The sequence below is a fragment of the Halichoerus grypus genome, chromosome 10, assembly GCF_964656455.1.
Source record: "Halichoerus grypus chromosome 10, mHalGry1.hap1.1, whole genome shotgun sequence".
In the NCBI taxonomy this organism is placed as follows: Eukaryota; Metazoa; Chordata; class Mammalia; order Carnivora; family Phocidae; genus Halichoerus; species Halichoerus grypus.
Genome location: NC_135721.1, coordinates 84046099 through 84067786, shown reverse-complemented (window position 1 = coordinate 84067786; position 21688 = coordinate 84046099). Strand labels below are relative to the sequence as shown.

Here is a 21688-nt window from a genome sequence, read left to right as displayed (position 1 = left end):
TACTTGATGCATGTTTTCCTATTTAAAGAAATGTATGGGGTGGCTTAATGAGAATTATGTAATTCGATGGATCACAACCATCAAAGTGTAAGCGTCTGCCGTAAATGAATAAAATTTACCATGTTTGAAATTTGACATGTACCATTCATGGGTGGTTTTCTCATAGTCCACATTTTTTTCTCATTATTTCACTTGTACTACTTCCAAATGATTATGGAGCTAAATATAACCATGGAAGGTAATGATGACAGTGAAAAATATGTGAAGAAGAGTATGGACTTAAAAGTCGGTCCAGAGTCACTGGAAAATGATGATGACTTTAGCAGTCCACACATTGACTTGAAATTTGACTATGAGGCAGGTTAATAATAATAATAATAGCTATTATTATTATTATTTCTAGTTGCCATAGTTATTCCAGAAACTAACAGCCTTACAAACAGGAGAAGGCATCTTATTACTGTTGCTGGTGTTCTCTTGGATTCGCATTTTTTTTAGCTGGATTTGAAAGATACAACATCTCTGACTTCCGTACCCTCAGAACGTCCAGACTCTGGAGCAGACCAGAGAGACTGATGCCATTCCTTCACCAGAGCCCCGAGGTGTAGCAGTGTGGCTGGGGCCAGCCTGCTGACAGCGGGGGGCCCGGTGCACAGAGAGAGGCCGTGTGCGCTGTGTCTGTCTACTTTGTACAAGTGGGGTGGGATTCGTCTTCTGGGTTCTTGTTTCTTCCTTTATTTTACCTATTCAGAGCATTTGAGAATTGCTTTCTAGAAACAGGTGCACAGAAATTGTTCTGATAAGGTATCCAGGTGGGGTCACAATCCAGTATCTTAGCCTTTTAAAATGAGTTAAAAGTCAAATGAGACTTTACCATTCTTGGGAGATAAATTACAGAACCAGTCAAAGGAGGCTTACCAATTCTTGGGAGATAAATTGTAGAATTTTAAGTTGAATAGCAGGTATACATACTACACGTGGATGGCTCACATTCATTTTTGCTTTTTTGGGGGGTAGACGGTTGTAGTACTGCTGCTGCAGGTGGTGGATTTGTGCTTTGGGTATAGTTGTAGAGATTGTTATACTTAATATGGACACTAGAATAGAATTAACTGAATTTGTCCCTTTGCTGTGTTATGTTGAACTAGATTCTTGATACTTCTAGTGTTTAGATCCAAACGTCAGTGTATGTAACTTAGGGTCATCATTAAAACAGATCAGTGGGCCCCACCCCAGAGGTTGCTCATCTGAAAGTCTGGGTTAGGGCCTGAGAAATCACAGTTCTAACCAGTTCTACGCTTATGCTGCCGCTGCTGCCCTGGAAACTTACCTTTACAGTTACCGACCTGGTGATGGTTTCACTTTGTTTGAGATCCTCATGTACACTGTTAATGTATGCACGCTGGTACAGACAGAGACCCATGCAAAGGGACACTTCCCCTTTTCTTAGAACAAACTCGTCAGCAACCTCTGGCAGTTTAATCACAGCCAACAAGAAGTTGCCCTTCCAAAATTTGAAATTATTAAGACTATTTGAGAGATGGATGAACATGTCTACAGTGACAAGTTGTGTCTTCATTATCTGACAGTAAGTAGCTGATGATATTGGAAGGTGTCATGATCAGCAAGAAAAAAATGTCATTTATATCATCTCTGGCTCATCCTTTGAAAATGTCTACTCATTAGGTATCAGTATGGTAGATTATGTTAAATTATAAGTGAATACACACATATTGGATGTGAGTCCTCAATGAAAATTTGTTCAGTCAAAAAACTGGGAGACAACTTGCATGATTCTACTTTTGTAAACTCATTTCCTGGAAAATGTATTTTATTGATACTATTCATTGCCAGATTATTGCTTTTTACAAGTTCTAACAAAATGGCAGTTTTCCCCCCGGTTTACATTACAATTTAACAAGTGACATACATTTACAGACTTTGTTGGAAAGTAAATTAATGGAAACAAATCAAATAATGAAACAAATATAATAGAAAACTTTTTAAGACATAGACTAACATGGTGAGGACTTAAATATTATGTAAATATTGAATATTAGATAAGTAGTTCAGCTGTAAATATCATAACTTTGCTGGTTAATTCCCTAAATTTAAAGTGCATATTGCTATATAAATTATGATTTCTTTATTTTTGTTTGTTTGTGGAACTTAAAGGAAAATAGTTTGTAGCTTTCTTTTGTGTTTTCCAACCTCACTAGAATTTTTTTATAGAGTAAATTTCTTACAGAGTTATTTAAAAATCAGTTAATGTATGCTATTATGTATGATAGTAAATTCTCATTGAAATTATACTACCATCCTTTAGTTTGAGGGAGAAATAGTATAATTAAAAAGTGTTTTCAGTGTTATTTGCTGTGCAGCTAGATTCTGTGAGGAGGTCCCTTCTGAAATGAGGGATGCTCACAGGGAAAATATGAGTAGAAGTCATAATGTACCGTAGCTCTTATTTTAGCGTGTATATTTTATTTGCCACAGGAAGCATATGGAAAGCTACTAGAAGCAGAAAAGCATCAGAACCAGTTGCAAGCCAAAGGTTTATTTTCAGAAAAAACTAAAACCAAGTAAGTTCTTCTCTCGCATTAAAATACATGCAAAATTTGAATGAAAAACATGCCACTTGTCATTGGTGGTGTTTAGGCATACTTAAAGCCTAGAAGTGTGTTCCCGATTTCAGCATTGATCATTAAAGTTAGGGGTCAAAATAACAGGCTGATTTTTTGTTTGGGAGGAAGTAGATATTACAGCTGTTATTTTTATCTTCATTCCAGATTTATGTATTAAATGGCACTTACTTTTGAAGAGGAGATCCTCAGAATTTTTGTTTATATAGCTGTATATTTACTGAAATACCAAAAACAATTCAGGCATGTAAATGTTAAGATTTGGACTGCCATTGGGCAAACAGTGATAGGTTAGATCTGTCAGCCCGGTGCTTCACTACTTCTTATGCAGAAGACATGAGTCTTTGAGAATCCCTTGCTGAAGTCGTGCATACCACTGCTAGCTCTTTATTTGGACTTGATTACTACTTCAGTCCTCTGGCAGGCCACCTTTGTGTCCATTGCTTCTCCTTTGAAGTAAATAATGAAAAACAAGCACAGTGTTAATTTTTAGGAAACCTGGTAGCTTGGTGTATCACATGAGTTCCACAAGAGCGTGTTTAAGTCCTCCAACAAAACATTTGCTAGACTGGATGTCTTTCCTAAAGTAGAATGAGGGAATGAAATAACACTTCTCAAAAGTAGTTTACTTAGGTGAAATTTTAATGCTCTAGAATACAAAAATTTGTTTCCCAATCAAGAATCGCTACTGCCTGTGGGATCTTTTGTGATAGAACTCTAATTGCATGGTTAATTTAAAAGAGAATATATGTGATATTTTAACAGAAACCTGATTGGCAGCAGATGGCTGATTAAGGAGGAACTAGAAGAAATGTTAGTGGAAAAACTGTCAGATCAAGATGTGAGTGATTAATCTTTTAAATTTAAGGGGACTTGTGCCGTAAGAATGCAGACAATTGCTGTATTTAGGATCGTCACGGTAATGTTCCTCAGAGGCAGGTGTTCCTAAGACAGTTTTCCTTTCTAAAACATATGTATATTGGTTTCTGCCAAAGGGCCTTATTGCGGTCAGGAAGGTGACATGCCTCCTGGCCAGACCCTCCTATCCACAAGTGCCCTCGGTGTCCTCCGCCGGCAGTTCTAGGGAAGCACAGCAGAGGTCAGTTTTCATCTCCTTCAGTAAAGCTGATAGCTAATTTTACAAGCTAATGTAAGGAGTTCTCACAGGTGAAGTAGAAAAAGAAAGGAGCGCATGGTCGCCCTCGTGCAATTTGCTGCTCCCTGGCCTACTGTGTGCAGTATCTAGAAGGGTGGTATTTTTCATCTTGGAATCTGAGAAACCACCTATGTCAGAATCACTTAAAATGCAGCCAGAAAACTGGTTAGAAAATGCAGTTTCCTAAGAATTCAGACCTCGCTCAGAATTTCCAGGGGTGTCACCCAGGAATTCTTTTCTTTTAACTCCCCAGGTGAGTCTTATACCCTATAAAGTCTGTGCCCCCTGCTTTAGGTTTTCATTGGAGTGCTCTTTTGCTAAAGGCTCTAATATACGCCAATATTATCTGAGGAAATTTGATGTTTTAAATATGCTGATATTCTAAATTTAGATTATTTCTAGAAGATTTGAGTGTACGTTTCACAGATTGTTCCAGGAAGGACTTTTTCTCCCACGGCACACTGGCTAACACTGTTAGTACCTTGCCACCCGTGTTGATTTTAAGTCATGTACTTAAATTGCGCTTTTTTTCATTTAACATATTGGAGAAATTAATGATTTGGAAACGTTGCAACTTGCTTAACAAGGTGTCAGGCATTTGGTGAGTGGTAGATCTGGAGTTAATTTCTAATATCCTAACTGCCAAGTCGCTATTGCTGCATTTGGATCTAACTGAAAAAAATCTCTTTGCTTCTTCATTGAATGTATCATTTCATTGTTTCCTATGTTTTCTGGCTGCTTTGATTTTTTTATAATACAAGTTTGTTTTTGGGGGGTTTTTTTGTTTGTTTTTCCATTTTGAAAACATCCCAAGGGCTTTTTTTTAGAGGTGTGCAACTGGGAAGACCAAATATATGCATTTTCCATACATACACATAATGATGTATGTATCTCCTATACATAGACAGTAGATGTGTGGGTGATAGTCTGCTGTACTTTTGGGGTACTGGATAGCAGAAGAGATCCTGAAGTTGCTGGCTGGTATCAAGATGGGGGAGGCAGGGACTTCTTAAACCTTACCCCTAGCTCATCAGAAAGGCCATGCCAGACTCGTGGCTACCCCTCTGTACGTTCATAGTCAGCATGTGATGGAATTGAGAGAACAGCTGAGAGCAGAGGGCACAGGCCCAGAAATGGAGGGGAAGAACAGAGCTGTGTCAGTCCAGGTACCGCAGGTGGCCAAGTCTGTCACCCTCACCTAGAAAATCCCCCTCTCTTTTATTGTGACAGCACAGGAAGCAGTAATTGAAGCAGTCTCTTAAAACTTACTGTTGAGATTTCTCCACATTTCAAATCGTTAATGGCAGATGTTCACGATAAAGTCAGAGGCAACAAAGAGGAGTATGATTTTTAGGGTTGACAAAAACACAAATAAGGTTATCAAAAATTGGGTCTCACACTCCACATTAAGGATCTCGAGTATTAGTTGTCTCCTTCTGCATAAACACTTTAGAATGATTACTCTGGCGTCTAATTTTAAGGGGTTAATACCAAGTTGTTTACTTTCTAATCACATGTTCGAGAACTATTAAAAAAAACGCACAGAGTAGCAGGGATAATTTATTTCAAGAGGTTGCCCTTTAAGTCAAGTATCTCTTGAATTTTTAAATAGCTTGATTGTTCGGTTTTAAAGGAAATCATAAACATTAAAGTAACACAGCTTGAACAGCTAAAGATATATTTGCCAAATGTATTATGAAATATAATTTAAGAGGTACATTTTCTCAAAATCAAACTCTTCCCATTTTACTATACATAACTGGAAATTATTTTTAAACCTCCTCTTGATCCAGTTAATAAAAGAGTAGAAATTACACTTGAAGATCATCTAAATATTTTTTGAAAATGAATTTAAATCTCAATTTCATGTAATTAAAATACAGAGAAGCTGATTTTTCTTTGCTTGGTAAGTCTCTTTTGTTTCTCAAAAGAAAAGATTGGGCACTGAGGGATACACAGGGGAAGTGTTGCGTCTGCATGCTGTTTTAAAAGCAGCATGAAGGTGCAGGAGTGTCATCCTGTCAAAATTCATCAAGAAAAGCAACATTGGAAAGATCAGGTATACAAAAATAGCAAAAATTTAGCAAATGCAATTACACTTGCATCTTCTAATGAATTTTTATTTTATTGTCTGTAGTATGCACAGTTCATTCGGCTGCTAGAAAGGTTATTGACACTGTACGGTGGTGCCGAAGAAGAATTTGTGCAGAGATTCCGTAGGAGTGTAACTATTCAATCAAAAAAACAGCTGATTGAACCTGTGCAGTATGATGAGCAAGGAATGGCCTTCAGCACCAGCGAAGGTAATGACATTCCGTGGAGAGAAAATAAATTTTGTGAAAACTGAGAAACAACAATTATTTTTATTTGCTATCACTCCCTGGTATTCAGTTGGTCCATTTGTTTTTTGCTGCCGAAACATTGAATTTTCTGATTTTTAAGACTCTGTTGAAGTTTCAAAAATCTGAACCTTCTCGTGTCCCAAGAAAAAATGTGGATGCGTACCTACCCCATCTTGTTGACGCTTTTTATTTTTAGACTTATGTTAAATCTTTTTCACATTTTCAACTGGCAGAGACAAAAAATGTTTGTGATAAAGGTTTCCCATCTAAAATGAAAATGCTCAGGGAATCTGCTTGTTGGATACTGAAACTGTGAAACGTGAAAACTTGAGGTCCTCAACCTCACATCTTCCTTGGAGCCATGCAGACTTTCGTTATGATGCAGCTTTTAAGGCCTGACCTATTAAATGATAAACCTGCAACTCTTCACAGTTGAGCATTCTTCCTTGGCATTTCAACTAATGCTTTCAAAGAAATGGAACCTTTCCTGAGGATTCTTTTCTTTTTTACCAATTATATTTTATTATACTGTTCATATATTTTTAAAAGTTATATGATTAGATATACTTACTGATTACCAAAGAAGAACACTGTAAAGTGGTTGTTTTTTTAAAGTAACATAAATAAATACGAATTACTTCATTGCTCACTGAAACTAATTTTAAATCATTGTGGTGTTCCTAAAATGGAGTTGAGGAACAAAATTACCCCATAATAAGCTCTATTGCATTGATTATGGTGTAGTTTGCCTGTTTTATTTTTGTTTGACTTATAATACTCATAGAACTTTACTACGTATAGTGTACTAGTATATTGTCCTTCTGGGGAAAAAACATAACGTCGTTTTACCTACCCCATTCACCTCGAAGATTTTTACTAATAGAAATTCTGTATTTACAAAGGTAAAAGAAAGAGTGCAAAAGCGGAAGCAGTTGTTTATGAGCATGGAAGTGGAAAAATAAAAGTAAATGGAATCGATTATCTGCTTTACTTCCCAGTGACACAAGACAGGTTTGTTTCTCATTTTGCGTTTGCGTTTTGTCTTTATATTAAAAAGCCTTATGATTTTCTGATTATATATGTCTGAATGATTGTTTCTCTTTACCAATGTAATTAAATCAAACTAGCTAGAGGGAAGCTGTCACTGTTTTTTAAATGTGATTTTCCAGATTTTGAAAAAGCATCTCTAGAATTCCTCGTTAATTGAATCTTCCTCCTCTATCAGATCCTACTGGAAGTTGAGTATTTTAGATGTATCTTCCTTTCTGAAATGCAGACTATGCCAAAATGAAAGAAAAGTAGATTCCCACCTTCTGTTTCCCTAGTTGGGGGGCGGACGTGCACAAAACAACAGAAACCAACCTTGGCCCTTACCAGCATAAATATTAGAAAAAGTCTGCTTTATCGCTCTGGATTTTTTTTGCTACTCAGAGGAAACTGATTACATACTGAGCAAGCAAATCTAAACCTGACATTGATGTGTTAAAACAAGAGCTCATCAGGCTTTGCTTTAGTTCCCAGTGCCAAATATGGCAGTTTTATTTTTTTGAACTTTGTATCCCATGGAGAAATAGATATTAATCATAAATAAGTTTTACAATTCACGTTCTCTAAATATGCTCATCTTCGATCTCTGTGAGTCATTATCCAAAGGCTTACTCTTTTGGAGGCGGTTATTATTTTTCTAGTAGTTACTGTCATTATCCACAAGTAACACAAGTTCTGCATGATTAGGCCCTGTTTCCTGAATGTGTAGTGCGCTATTTAAGGTGAAAAGAGGCAAAAGCTCCGCTGATCCCAGTGCTTATGTAAGGAAGAGAGGACCCTGTTAATGTCGTGCAAGTTTCTGGACCGAATAATGACTTCAGGAAATGAATGTTTATTTTATTGGTATGTGTGTCTGTATCGAGGAGTAACCCACTCTAACTCCATTCAAATGGAGTAGGCTAATTCTGCCATCCTTCTCACAGGGAAATGGGTAGCGGAAGCTCTTCTTTCCTTTAAGAAAAGCCAGAGAGAGACCCAGAACGTCAGCACTGGAAACTGCTTGGAGGAATGGCATTTGACCAGTAATAACCTGTTAGTTTACTTTCAGATGTAACTCCTGATGCTTTAACCATAAATCTCAGTTATGGCTTGAACTCATAAATCAATAGGTATCCTTAGAACTTACTCTCCAGTTTGAATTCAGCAGGCATTTACTAAGGACGGTCTGTGTGCACCGTCTTGTTCTGGGTGTTGTGAAGATATCAGAGCTATTTAAATATGATTTCTATCATCAAGAGACTTCCTCTCTGATTGGGAAGCCTAAGTAGAGAATCTTGGCAGAAATGGGCACCCGGACCGTCTCGTCATCTTAAAGTGGTTGTAGGGATTGTGCTAGGCTGGCCTTCCCACGTGCAGGAGCAGCCAGGAGCTTACAGATTCAGCAGCAAGGTGACCACTGACCAGCAGGAAGACAGCTAAACTGAGAATCAGGTGATCTCGCTTCGAGTTCTGTTTTCTAGCTGTGTGACCTTAGCCCAGATACTTAAAGGTCACTTTGCTAGTTTGTAGGAGAATTGGACTTGATCTCTCAGATGCTCGCCTACAAGTCAGCTGGATGGCTAGCTCTCTTTCCAGGGTCCCTTCTTCAGGCTGTTTGCACAAATAGATCATTGGGAATGAACGTTGACTGTGTTGCCTTCCCAGTGTTATCAGAAAATGTTTGTTCATTCATCCGTTCACTTACACAACAGACATTTATTACTAAGTGCCTAGTACTGTGGAATACAAAGATCAATAACCCTTCTGATTTGGAAAGTCCTTTGCTCTGTCAGGCAACCACTAAAGTAACTCTTAACTGATCATCTGTGCAAAAGAAATACGTTCCTCACACAGCACTAGCCGTGTAATAGGGGAGATAAGGTTAGCATTCTAAGCAATTAAAAATAAAAAAGAGCATGCATTTGTACATATGCTAAGTTATATGCTTTTGAATTGGTGCCATAAGGAGTTCGTTCAGAGAAGATGGAAAAGGAGATTGTTTTATATTTTTTTCAAAATGACTTTGATTAGATAATAAAGAACAAAATAAATTTGATTCTTTTAACTCAGGATTCTGTCTGAGATGCCTGAGAGCAGATGAAGACTGTTTTTGCACGTATTTGTTTGCAGTCCAGATTAGTTAAAATCGATAGCTATATATAATCATCTTCAGTTGTTACCCTTTGGATCACACTTACGTATCAGTTAAGTTTTCTTCCTTAGCGTGCACCCACTTCCCAAATGTCCAGACCCTTCTTGGTGGTCTGTCTTACCTTGACCCCTGGTTCAGTCCCTCTAGTGTGTCCGGAGTAGATTAGAGAATGTGTTTTTTCTGAATTTGTCTCTATTTCTTTATATAAGCATTTGTTAGGGAATCTTAGAATTTTAGGAATTAACACAGGTAAGTGTTTAAGCTCCCAAACAAGTGGGTGACCAGAGCTGCTCAGTAATGTCACTTACGTCACTAACCACTTACCTGTGTCAGGCAACACAGAGTCCCCCCCACCCCCCACGCATGTCTGCATGTCAATCCCATAGATTCCGTCTTGGCCTATCTTGCCCTGCTGGAAAAGTGGAACGGTGGAATTACATTATCAGTCTCTAAATTTTCTTTAGTTATTATGATAATATGGCTATTACTTAGAACAGTATTATTTTTATAACATTCCTATTTTTGATTTGGTTGCTTTATTCAAAAAAGCAATATGGATTTATGTTGTTTCAGGCCCGTGTTTGTTGTTGTTTCATCCCTGTTCAAACAACATCCCTGTTGAAGCAGCACTATTGCAGATTCTAATTAACTGTGTTCTTGGAAAGTCCTGTTCAGAGAGAAGGTTCTGTCCATCTGTCTGCATGCAATTATTTTGCCCGTGTAGCTTGAAGAGTAACACTCGAATGTAACTGTCCATATCTGTCTTTCAGCATCACTGTGGTATAAGTTTTATTTGAGGTCTAGAAAGCTACACTGTCAGATAAAGCAAGTCAATGCAAAATGAATCGGCTTTTCTAAATATTCAGTAGAGATATTGGGGCAAAATAGCAAGATCAGCGTAACTGACAGGCAGTGGTGATTGGACCTGGTACATAAATGGTGTTCAACAGTCACTTGCTGGGTTGAGCAAGAGAAGGTCCGGGCGGTGTTCTGTCCGTGTTCCATTCTCCAGTGCTGGGGTGCCTTTGGGGCCCGCGCAGGCACAGACTGCCAAGGGAAGTGGGCCCGGCTGGTGTCGTGCACAGTGTCACGTGGCACCTGCCACTTCAAGAACTGGTCATAGGAATAGGTGTTTCGGAGGTGGGGGGTGGGGTCGGAGTTGACTGTGGTTCTAGTAGCTGTCAAAACCATGTCAGGATGAGCATCCTACATTACACAGATGTGTTATGGTGCATTTTGTTTAGTGAATCTAAGTGGCATTGGATAATCGATCACTGAATCCCAGGAGATTCTGCTGATGAGTGGAATTTCCCAACTTTGAGACTTCTTTACAAGGTTATTTTCAAGCTTCGCAAGGTTCTCATGAGAGAAAAGGGCTCAACTGTGAGAGGGTGTGTATTGCTCTATCCAGGAAGAAGAAGAAACGTGGCTGTCCGCAGAGCGTTCTTGACATCAGAGACACCAGGAGTTGTTCCTCTTACAGGTTGACTGAAGTATGCGTGCCGGTGTGCCTGATTCGCTTTCTGTGAATGTGGACCGTGTGAGCAGTTTGTAACACAAGCATCTCGATAGTGAGCTACCTTTCCCTGTGATGTGTTCTAGAGAACAGTTGATGTTCCCCTTCTGCTTCCTTGACCGGCTTGGAGAACACGATGTGACCTGCACAGTCTCGGGGGGTGGGCGCTCGTCCCAGGCTGGAGCCATACGCCTGGCGGTGGCAAGAGCCTTGTGCAGTTTTGTCACCAAGGAAGAGGTCGAGTGGATGAGACAAGGTACGAGCCGCGTTGAGAGTGGCGGGGCGGGGGGGGCGGTGTCTCCGCCCGATCTGTGGTGTTCCCTGGTTCCTGCACCAGTCCCCGGAAATCAGAAAATACTCTGTTAAATACGCAGCATTGCAGTTTGCTGGCTTCTCTTTGTATGCTCCAGAACCATACCAGTGCTCTTCACTTCTGATTTCTGTGAAGTGAATTTGAGCTAGAAAAAGAAAAGGAGGCCCTCCCAGCATCAGGGAAGGCTTCTTCTGGCCTTGAGGGCCTAACCGCTTAACCAGCTTAACAAGCGCTGCCCCGTTGTGTTTAACAGATGAATCAGTGACTGTGTTTGTCTTATCCTAGAAACTTGTAACTGTTCGATGTGATGAGGAAGTCTATACTGTATCTTTCCGACATTAATTGGAGATTTCCATTTTTCCACTGTGATGTGACTTTGAATTTTATGTTGTCTTATTCGCTGGGTGACTCTCACCTCGTCATGAATATGAGAGTCTGCAGTGTGAGAAAGAAGAGGCCGTGAGTTTGTTCATGAGGGCACTGCTTTAAGCGCTTACGATAAATCAGGGCGGTTCTAGCTGAAGACCGTCTTCGAACTGTTTACGAAGGGAGGAAAGCACTGGGGGCACTACTGACCAGCTGTGTGGCCCGGGCGCGTCACTTAGCGCCTCTTGGCCCCGCAGCTCCTCTCTGGGCAAGTAAGATGGCCTGCCCTGTGCCCTCCCGCGTGAGCCGCTGCGGTCCGATACTGCGCTGCAGAGAAGCGCCACTTACGGCTTAGGCTAGTTGATTCTTTAAGTCTCTTAAAAATCCATTTGCTTATAAAAAATTTACCATTTTGTACGATTCATGTCTAGTCATTCCAATAACTTATAGGACCTTACTTCATAATTCTGCCAGTTTGACTTAGTGGGCATATTGAAAAGTAATAAAGCATTATTACTTATAATCCAAACTAGAATTTAGACAAGTCTTATCTGCATTTTGTCCAAAATATTTGTTCCATGCCCTTTTAAAGACAAGTAAATGCAAAAACGTAATGGGTATACAATGAGCGATTGAAGTTTGCCTTTGCTTTACGCCCATTCAGATACTCCTAATAAGATACCCCCACCTTGTCTACAGGGAAAAGCAGTGCTAGTGTTGGAAGAGTAAAAAAGACAAGGAAAAACTATGGTCTGTTTACGTGTTTATAAAAGCATTGTAAGAGCTTTCTCATCACTGGTATTCTCGAAATCTGTGGTTCCAGCCACCACAGGGGCGCGTTATTCGGGGCATATGCTGAGAGTAGCTCATCATTGCCTAGAAATTACCCGCTCTTGATGATTAGGGAGTGAAAACTTCCAGAAGTCTCTTTTCTCAGATAGGTTTGATAAGTCATACTGTACCTGTGTGTTTTTCATGTTCTCAAATCTACAGTGTCCGTAGACTTCCTCTTACTCAGCCATGTAGTGTTTCTCGTCTGCCTCGCGTCTCTGTTGGAACTTTCACACCTGTAATAATAAGCAGGCAGCGTCAGTGCCGTCACAGTGAATAGTGACCACCCACGCATGAGCAGACTTATCTTAAGTTGAACAGGCTTAAAAACCTACAAGGAACCACAGCCCTCCTAGGAAGAGAAGAACAGACTCAAACAATGCAGCCGGTGTTTGTCTCCGAAATGGGGGAACTATCCTAAAAGAGTGAGAGCAAACTGCTATCGTGAGACTTACACCAGGCTGGTAAATTATTACAGGTCTGGTTGCTTTCCTGTAGGCAGCGTGCATCTCCCATGCTTCATAAAGGCTTCTCTTTCTACACCGCAGCTGGACTGCTGACTGCTGATCCACGCGTCAGAGAACGGAAGAAGCCAGGCCAAGAGGGAGCCCGCAGAAAGTTCACCTGGAAGAAGCGCTAAGTGTTCTTTCACGGGCGAGGAGAGGAAACGCCGTGTATATGTGCTTGGCATGCGGCAGACATACAATAAATATTTGCTGGCCAGTGTGAGGGCAACACTATCAGGCATTTGAGTTGTGAGATGATTTATTTTTAAATGCTACTTTGTAAAGGTTACCTTGTAAACATAATTTTTAAAAAATATTTAGCTTCATTCTGCTGCTTTATTTTTCAGAAGGTCGTTTTAGAAGCATGATTCATAGAACCTTGGCATATTAGATCTGAAAGGAACATTCAACAACATCTAGTCAAGTAACCTCATTTTGCAGACGAGAAGGCCCAGCCTCCAAAATGAAGGGACCTACCAGAGCTACACTGCTAATTTAATGAGGGAACTCATTTCTCCTGATTCTCTTGTTTTCCCATACAGCCATTGTTACAACATATTTTTCAAAATGAGGGGCGAGAATGCTTGTTCAAGAAAATGAAGTAAGTTGTGAGGGTCTTTGTCAGGAGCCAGAGAGGACTGAGCTGCCAAATGTTCAAGGAGCGGATTCAGACAACAGGCGAGTCTCCCCCCGGCCCCTGGCAGCCACCGCTCTACTGTTTGTAGGAGTTCAGCTTTAAGATGCTACATACAAGTGATACCATGTGGTTTTTGTCTTCATCCAGCTTATTTCCCTGAGCATAATGCTCTCCAAGTTGGGTACAGGCTTTCAGCTAGAAGATGAATTAGTTCTGAGGATCTAATGTGGGGATTACGGCTGATAATTCTGTATTATATAATGGAAATTTGCTTAGTAGATCTGAAGCATTCTCACCAAAAAAAAAAAGTGTGTGTGGGGGAAACCATGAGGTGATGGATAGGTTAATTTACTTCATGGTAGGAACCCTTTCACAACCCGTGTGTGCGTACAATAGTCCCCCACCCCCTATCCACAGGTATACATTCCAAGATCCCCGGGGGGGTGCCTGAAACCACCGAACCCGATACAAAACGGGGGTTTTTTTCTATACATAAATATCTGTGATAAAGTTTAATTTATAAATTAGGCATAGTAAGAGATTAACAATAATAATCAAATGGAATAGTTATAACAGTATACTGTAATAAAAGTTATGTGAACGTGGTATCTCTCACAATACCCTGTTGTGCTGTACTCACCCTTGTCATGATGGTGTGAGATGAGGAGATGAAGAGAGGGGAAAGACGTGGGCATCGGGACGCGGCGTTAGGCCACTACTGACCCTCAGATGATAGAGCAGGAGGAGGACCAAGTGCGCCCAGACTGTGGTTGACCACGGGGATCTGAAAGCACAGATAAGGGGGGACCACTGTATATCAAATCGTCCCATTGTACATTTTAAATGTATTACAACACTGAATTCTACCTCAGTAAAGCTGGGAAGAAAGCCGAGTGAAATTAATAGTGAAGTCTGTAACTGCTTCCTGCTATGGTATAAGCCAGGGACTAAGCCAGGGACGCGCTCCCCCAGCCCACGGAAGGCTCGCAGAGGTGCCTGCCATACAGAGGCTCTGAAGGAAGGTGGGTAGGCCACGAGTTCACGTAGGTGGAAGAGCGAGGGCGGGGGCCAGGGGCCGAGTCCTTGACTACGGGTCCCCCAGAGACTGCCCACACCAGCTGTCCGCAGGGCAGGGGTGGGGAGGGCCGCTTCCCTGGGACAGCCTCTGTAATTGCCTGCACTGGGTCTGAAAGACCACATAAGGTTTCTGGCCAACAGCTGCATTCCTCAGTCAGCTGAGTGTTCAATTGAGGAGCTTCTTACAGGGTTTCTAAAGTTCTTTAATCTAAGAAACTTGGATTTTAACTGTATTATAATTTTGCAGTAGGTTTTTGAGGGGAAAAGGTAATTGGTGACAGGGGTGCTTTAAATCCATCTTAATACACTTGTTTTAATAAATACTTCAGAAATTAGACCCTCAGTGTTTAGTTGCCCTTTCTGTAGGGAATTACCTAGTACTGATTTCTCAGTAAATTTGTTTTTTAAAAAGTCTAGGCTAAGTTCTGAAATGTGTACATACACTTCAGATCCTTAAGCCATACGGTAACCCAATGAAATCGAGGGCATACATATCCCCGCATCGTGCCCAATGCATTATTCATCGGACGAAATCGTAGAAAACGTGCCCTGGTTTCTCTGTGCTGCATTCTCCTGTGAAGTCGTGGCAGGTTCGTCCCGCTTCTGTCAGAGCGCGCTTTCTATCACCTTGACGAGAGGGGAGTGACGATCGGTCCTGCCGTGCGGTGTGGGTCCGCTGAGGTCTTGCAGGTGGGCGCGTGGGTCCCCCGGCACCTGGCGCGCACCTGGCGAGCTCTGGCAGGACAGGCCAGCCCGAGCGCGTGGCGGCCGGCGCTTCTCGTGGAAGAGACGCCTCGGGGGAAACCAGGGTGCTGGTGCGGGAAAGCCGGGGGCCCTGAAGGACGGGAGACTTGGCGGAGACAGCGGTGGGGGCGGGAGGTGGGGGTGCAGACCCCGGCAGCAGCAGAGAGGCAGAAGGCAGAAGTTCAGAGGCAGAAGGTAGAAGTTCAGGATGTTCGGGCGGGACAGAAACAGCAGGTGGGGCTGCTACCGGTGGGGAAGGTGCTGGGTGGGTTTGTGGCGGCCACAAGGTCACAGAGCTGTGACTGTGCTTACTGCCCCCGGAGAATGCCTGAGCCTGGCTTTCTCTCAAGAAAATAGCCAAGAGGGTTGAGATTACAACAGTGATTTCAGACTGTTAGCAACACGACTCTGAAATAGTTTAGCTATTAGGTAGGATCACAACACACAATACAGTTGACCTTTGAGCTGCATGGGTCTACTTATATCTGGATTATTTTTTTCAGTACAATACTGTGAATGTATGTTAGGATTTTCTTAACATTTTCTCTAGCTTTATTATAGGAATATATAATAAATATAATACACAAAATGTGTGCTAAACAACTCTTTGTTATGGGTAAGGCTTCTAGTCAACAGTAGGCTATTAGTACGTTTTGGGAGAGTCCGAAGTTCTACACGGATTTTCTACTGCACAGGGATCGGCACCCCGAACCCCTGCATTGTACAGCCTATAACAACAGTCTGAATGTTAGGTCCCACCTTCATGTGAGGCGGCTCTCAGGAATCCAGGGCTCCAAGGGAGAACCTCTACCTTGGGAAGATCACAGCTGTTGCAGGAACAGGAGGGACTCGAAGTAGGGGACCCATCAGGAGGCTTGTGTGACCGGAAGGACCAGGCAGGATGACCAGAACGGGGCAGGTGTGCAGAATGTTCCAGAGCAGGCCCAAGCTGGCTGTAAGAGGCAGGGGCAGATGCCAAGTAGAAGAGTGAGCAGGCAGCTGGTAAAGGAGAGAACTGCAAACACGACGGAGGGGACAGTGACACCACAGGGGCTGGCTTGGAGTTTCAGATGTTCGGGGACAGTTGGAAACAAGGGACTGTAACGGAGCAGGGGCGTCAGGCCGCTGGCCGGTTTGGGGGGCCATACCTGGTTGGGCACTTGAAACATGGCTGGAACCAGCAGGGAGGGACATGGGCGGGAAGAAGGCCAAGCCTCTGCTCTGGAGAAAACAGTGACGTTTAAAGCCTGAAGGAGGGAGACGAGCCAGAAGCAGCACCGGTGGTGGGGGCGGAATGAGGAAGTCTTGGGGGGTGACCAGAGGCCACTGGAGAAGGAAGCTGCAGGGCCCTCCCTAGGCTGGCAGACAGTGCGGGCTGTGTGTGTGTGCAGCGGGTCCCGCTCCCCTCTGCATCTCAGTGCCTCACGTCAGATTGGGGTCACTCACTGTCTGCCCTGGCAGTCCCACCTGCCCTTTCGTGAGGATCAAATAAGATAGAGCGGGGTGCAGCCACTCTGGAAAACAGTATGGAGGTTCCTCAAAAAGTTGAAAATAGAGCTACCATATGATCCAGCAATTGCACTCCTGGGTATTTACCCCAAAGATACAAAAGTAGGGACCCGAAAGGGTACGTGCACCCTGATGTTTATAGCAGCAATGTCCACAATAGCCAAACTGTGGAAAGAGCCAAGATGTCCATCAACAGATGAATGGATAAAGAAGAGGTGGTATATATATACAATGGAATATTATGCAGCCATCAAAAGGAATGAGATCTTGCCATTTGCAACAACGTGGATGGAACTGGAGGGTATTATGCTGAGCGAAATAAGTCAAACAGAGAAAGACATGTATCATATGACCTCACTGATATGAGGAATTCTTAATCTCAGGAAACAAACTGAGGGTTGCTGGAGTGGGGGCTGGGGTGGGAGGGATGGGGTGACTGGGTGATGGACACTGGGGAGGGTATGTGTTCTGGTAAGCGCTGTGAATTGTGCAAGATTGTTGAATCTCCGATCTGTACCTCTGAAACAAATAATGCAATATATGTTAAGAAAGAAAAAAAGAAGAAGAATGTAGCAGGAGGGGAAGAATGAAGGGGGGGAAATCGGAGGGGGAGAAGAACCGTGAGAGACGATGGACTCTGAAAAACAAACTGAGGGTTCTAGAGGGGAGGGGGGTGGGAGGATGGGTTAGCCTGGTGATGGGTATTGAGGAGGGCATGTTCTGCATGGAGCACTGGGTGTTATGCACAAACAATGAATCATGGAACACTACATCTAAAACTAATGATGTAATGTATGGGGATTAACATAACAATAAAAAAATTAAAAAATTAAAAAAATAAAAATAAAAAAAAATAAGATAGAGCGGGACAGCAGTGGCAGTCCACTCAGGAGCTGGGCCATCGGAGTGTGCAGACGAGGCAGCCAAGGAAGAGGATTAAGCAGGCCCAGACCCTTGTTTCTCTGCTCAGCTGGAGGCCGGCTCTTTTGCAAACAAGTGCTTAGGGCAGGAGCTGAAGGCATTTACCTTTACAGCCTCTGATTCTTGACCTTCTCGGCCACCTTAGTCAGAAACTCGGGAAGTGGGTTCTGAACACCAGCCGTGTATGCGGCATTGAGAAGGGCTGATAGGCACTTTTTTTTTTTTAAAAAAAAAGGCATTTGACAAGATTATTCCCTTCAGATAATAGTAAGTGCTAATGCTTCTGTAGTTCCTACTCGGTGCCAAGTACTAAGTACTTTACAAGTAAGAATGTATTTAATCCTCACAGCAACCCTATTAGGTGGTCCTGAGAAAAATCAGTGCCCAGGGACATTATGTAACTTCCCCAAAGTTGCAGGGTGAGGGAGTGGCCAAGCCAGGTTGGAATCTGGAATCTTGGCTCCAGCATGGTGCTCTGAAGCCTGTGGGAGGCCGAGGCAGGACACACAGCACAGGAGCCCGCACAGACCACCCGTGCTCACGCGGTCCATGGAAGGAGAGCCTGTCGCTCGGTGCGGTCAGGAGATTTGACGGAGGCGGTGGAGTTTCCGGCAGATCGTAATGGATGGGTAACCATTGATTCATTAGCATTTATGCCATGCCCGACAGCCAACCTTGAGCCTTCATCACATCCAGAGAGGGGTGTCCCTGCCATGCCATCAAGATGGGATCACTAGGAGGACAAAGAGTGGGCCAGGTGCCTGTGGGAGAAGGTTCTAGGTGAGGCATGAACAGCGATGCGAGTCCAGGGATGAAGCCCGAGGAAGGTCCGAGGACTCCCCCAGTTTGCCTGCGATGGCCCAGCCTACACCTCTCAGTATCACTGGGTTATCTCCGTGTAACTCCTAAGGAGCTCGCTCTTTGGCTCCCCACACTTCAGGGCATGTGTGAAACCTTAGAATCCTTCCCAAGATTTTATGGATATGTAATTCTTCCTGGACATTGGTCCATCGCTCTCATGAGATTCCCAGAGGGGTCCATCCCTGTAATGGCACGGACATAAGGGGGGTTTTGCAACAAATGTTGGAGAGGTTGTGGAGAAAGGGGAACCCTGTCTTACACTGTTGGTGGGAATGCGAGTTGGTACAGCCACTTTGGAAAAGTTTGGAGGTGCCTCAAAAAATTAAAAATAGAGCTACCCTATGACCCAGCAATTGCACTCCTGGGTATTTACCACAAAGACACAGATGTAGTGAAAAGAAGGGCCATACGCACCCCAATGTTCATAGCAGCAATGTCCGCAATAGCCAAACTGTGGAAAGAGCTGAGACGCCCTTCAACAGATGAATGGATAAAGAAGATGTGGTCCATACATACAATGGAATATTACTCAGCCATCAGAAAAGATGAATACCCAACTTTTACATCAACACGGATGGGACTGGAGGAGATTATGTGAAGTGAAATAAGTCAAGCAGCGAAAGTCAATTGTCATAAGGTTTCACTTATTTGTGGAACATAAGGAATAGCATGGAGGACATTAGGAGAAGGGAGGGAAAAATGAAGGGGAATCGGAGGGGGAGACGAACCATGAGAGACTATGGACTCTGAAAAACAAACTTGAGGGTTCTAGAGGGGAGGGGGGTGGGGGGATGGGTTAGCCTGGTGATGGGTATTAAAGAGGGCATGTTCTGCATGGAGCACTGGGTGTTATACACAAACAATGAATCATGGAACACTACATCAAAAACTAATGATGTATGGTGATTAACATAATAAAATAAAATTTAAAAAAAAAAGGAAGGTTTTGGGTTTTGGTCTTGTTTTTGTTTTTTCTTTAAGAAAAATAAGCCTGGCCTTCGCGTGCAGCCCTGAAAGCAGTGGGTGAGGCAGAGCATGTGTTGTAGATGCTGGTGAGGGGCGCTGTGCCAGGTGGGGCTAGAGGGGTGGAGAGACAGGTCCATGGGTGTCCACTTAATATCCCTTCCAAAGGGGCTACGTAGGCTTTTCATTACGAACTGTTGCAGGGTAAAAGTAAGTACAAGGCCACCCTGAGACAGTACGTGGCGGCTTCAGAACACAGTCTGTAGAGTCCGTGTGTGAGCCCAGGCCAGCTGACCTCCCTGCACCTCAGCTGCTCGTTCGTGAAGCCGGGAGAAGAGCAGCATGCCTCTGAGGATCACGAGGAGCCATGAAGCCCACAGGAAGAGCTCTGTAGATGTTGGTATGATTCTCATCAAAAAATCCCTCTTTCACCTACTGTCGTTCGGTGAAACAAAAGTGCGTGGTGATCCACGAGCGTGGAAGAGGGCAAGAGTAGGGGCGGTGGTGTGAGCAAGTGGCCTGGGAGATGAAGGAGCAGGGCCCTGGCTATGCGTCGCCTCCTTCTGGAGCACAGACTTCACCGGCCATCCAGAAAAAACTAAAACGTGGTGGTACAAATGGTGGCACAATTTGATGTTGCAGACCAAGTGTCTCCGTGTCTGTGAGAATATCTAGGCCGGACTGGATTCAGGAACCTTCCGACATCGCGTGTGTTCAGCCGCGGGAAGGGCTCAGAGCCACGGTGGGTAGCGACCAGCAGGGTATGACAGGGGTTTATGAGGAGGGATCAGTAGGTTGCGTTTTGCAAATACTGAAGCCACGTGCCTTGAATGGGCTGTAACACGGTCCCCAGAGTTAACAGGCAAGGAGCCATGAAGATAAAAATCTTCATCACCTCACAGAAATTATTGCCCCTTTGGTGAACAACCTTGTGAAAAACCGCAGAAGTTTCTCTTATTCTAAGCCTATGGCCAAAACAACGCATTACTAAAAAATACGAGTAATCTTTGAACACTAACCTGTAAAAACTACCGAACGTCAATACTGTGCGCAAAGTCTTATCAAAGAATATTTGCTGCCATTTCACAGAAAACAGATTGCGAGTTAATACTGAGGAGCAAAGTGTTGAGAAAGATTTTTAAAGAATTCAAGTCCTATCATTGTATTACTTTGCCCTTCAGCCACAGATTGTTAGCTTTTTAAACTAAATCATCAATATCATCAATGTTATATATATATTAAAAAAAAAAGAACCACAGACTATTTCATTAGAATTAGAAGATGCTTAAAAGTTTCATCATGTAAATCACATAAACGATTTCTGGGACAGAGACCTGTATTAAACATGTGTTTCTGAGGCCTTGCTGACTGGAGCCGGACCTGCCAGCCAGCGCAAACCAACCAGCCCCGTATCCACATCCCAGCCACCTCCCGTGTCCACTGCCCCAATCACCTCAAGGCCCCGTACCTTACAACGAGGGACAGCCCGTGTCCCAGAGCCCTCCGAAACTAGCCACCCCTAAGCCTGCTTATACCGTCTCACACACTCCATCCCTCAGAAACCACAATAAAAACCAGGTTTTCTACTCACTCTCGCTAGTAACCAACCGTGGTCCTTCCCTGCATGGCCCTGTGTGGCATGCCTCCTCCCCTCGGAAACTGTAATGAAAGATCTTTCCAGTGGCAGTCACCTCCTGATCTGTTGGCCTCACCATACCTGAATCATAATAAAACCTACATTTGAAACAAGGCCTCAACCTCAAAAGGCCCTGTTACGCTAGGACTATTTCTATGATTGCTATCGCTTTTCTATGTTAGCGCTTTGTCATTCGATTTGTATTCGCTGTTTATTTACCACGGTTATAAGCATCAACCAAGACAAGTTCCTTCCAGAAAATGTTTTTGAGAGAAGCAAGGACACCCCTTTATTGGGGTGGTAAATTCATATTACCTTTCATTAAATCACTGCTGCCTAAGCTTTAACAAAAGGTAAAACCACTTTGGGATCCTCTATGAAAACTGTTCATGAGGAATCCAAGTGGATTCCTTTTTCATTTTCCAGCACCTGGTTGTACTTCTCCTAAAAGAAGATTGAAACCTCTCCAGGGGGGCCAGCCTCACAGTGT

At 43.0% G+C, this 21688-nt stretch overlaps 1 protein-coding gene across 2 annotated transcripts in view; it reads left to right on the top strand.

Annotated features, from left to right (window-relative positions):
• The window catches only part of MRPS9 (mitochondrial ribosomal protein S9), a 61364-nt gene extending 48280 nt beyond the window's left edge, over positions 1–13084 (top strand). For both annotated transcript variants that reach the window (XM_078056719.1, XM_036096551.2), the window contains 6 exons: positions 2497–2582; positions 3408–3483; positions 5936–6101; positions 7043–7151; positions 10921–11090; positions 12893–13084. In XM_078056719.1, the coding sequence (XP_077912845.1) occupies positions 2497–2582; positions 3408–3483; positions 5936–6101; positions 7043–7151; positions 10921–11090; positions 12893–12984 (699 nt within the window). In that variant the 3' untranslated portion in view covers positions 12985–13084. The remainder of the gene's footprint in view (positions 1–2496; positions 2583–3407; positions 3484–5935; positions 6102–7042; positions 7152–10920; positions 11091–12892) is intronic.
• Positions 13085–21688: the final 8604 nt, after the last annotated feature.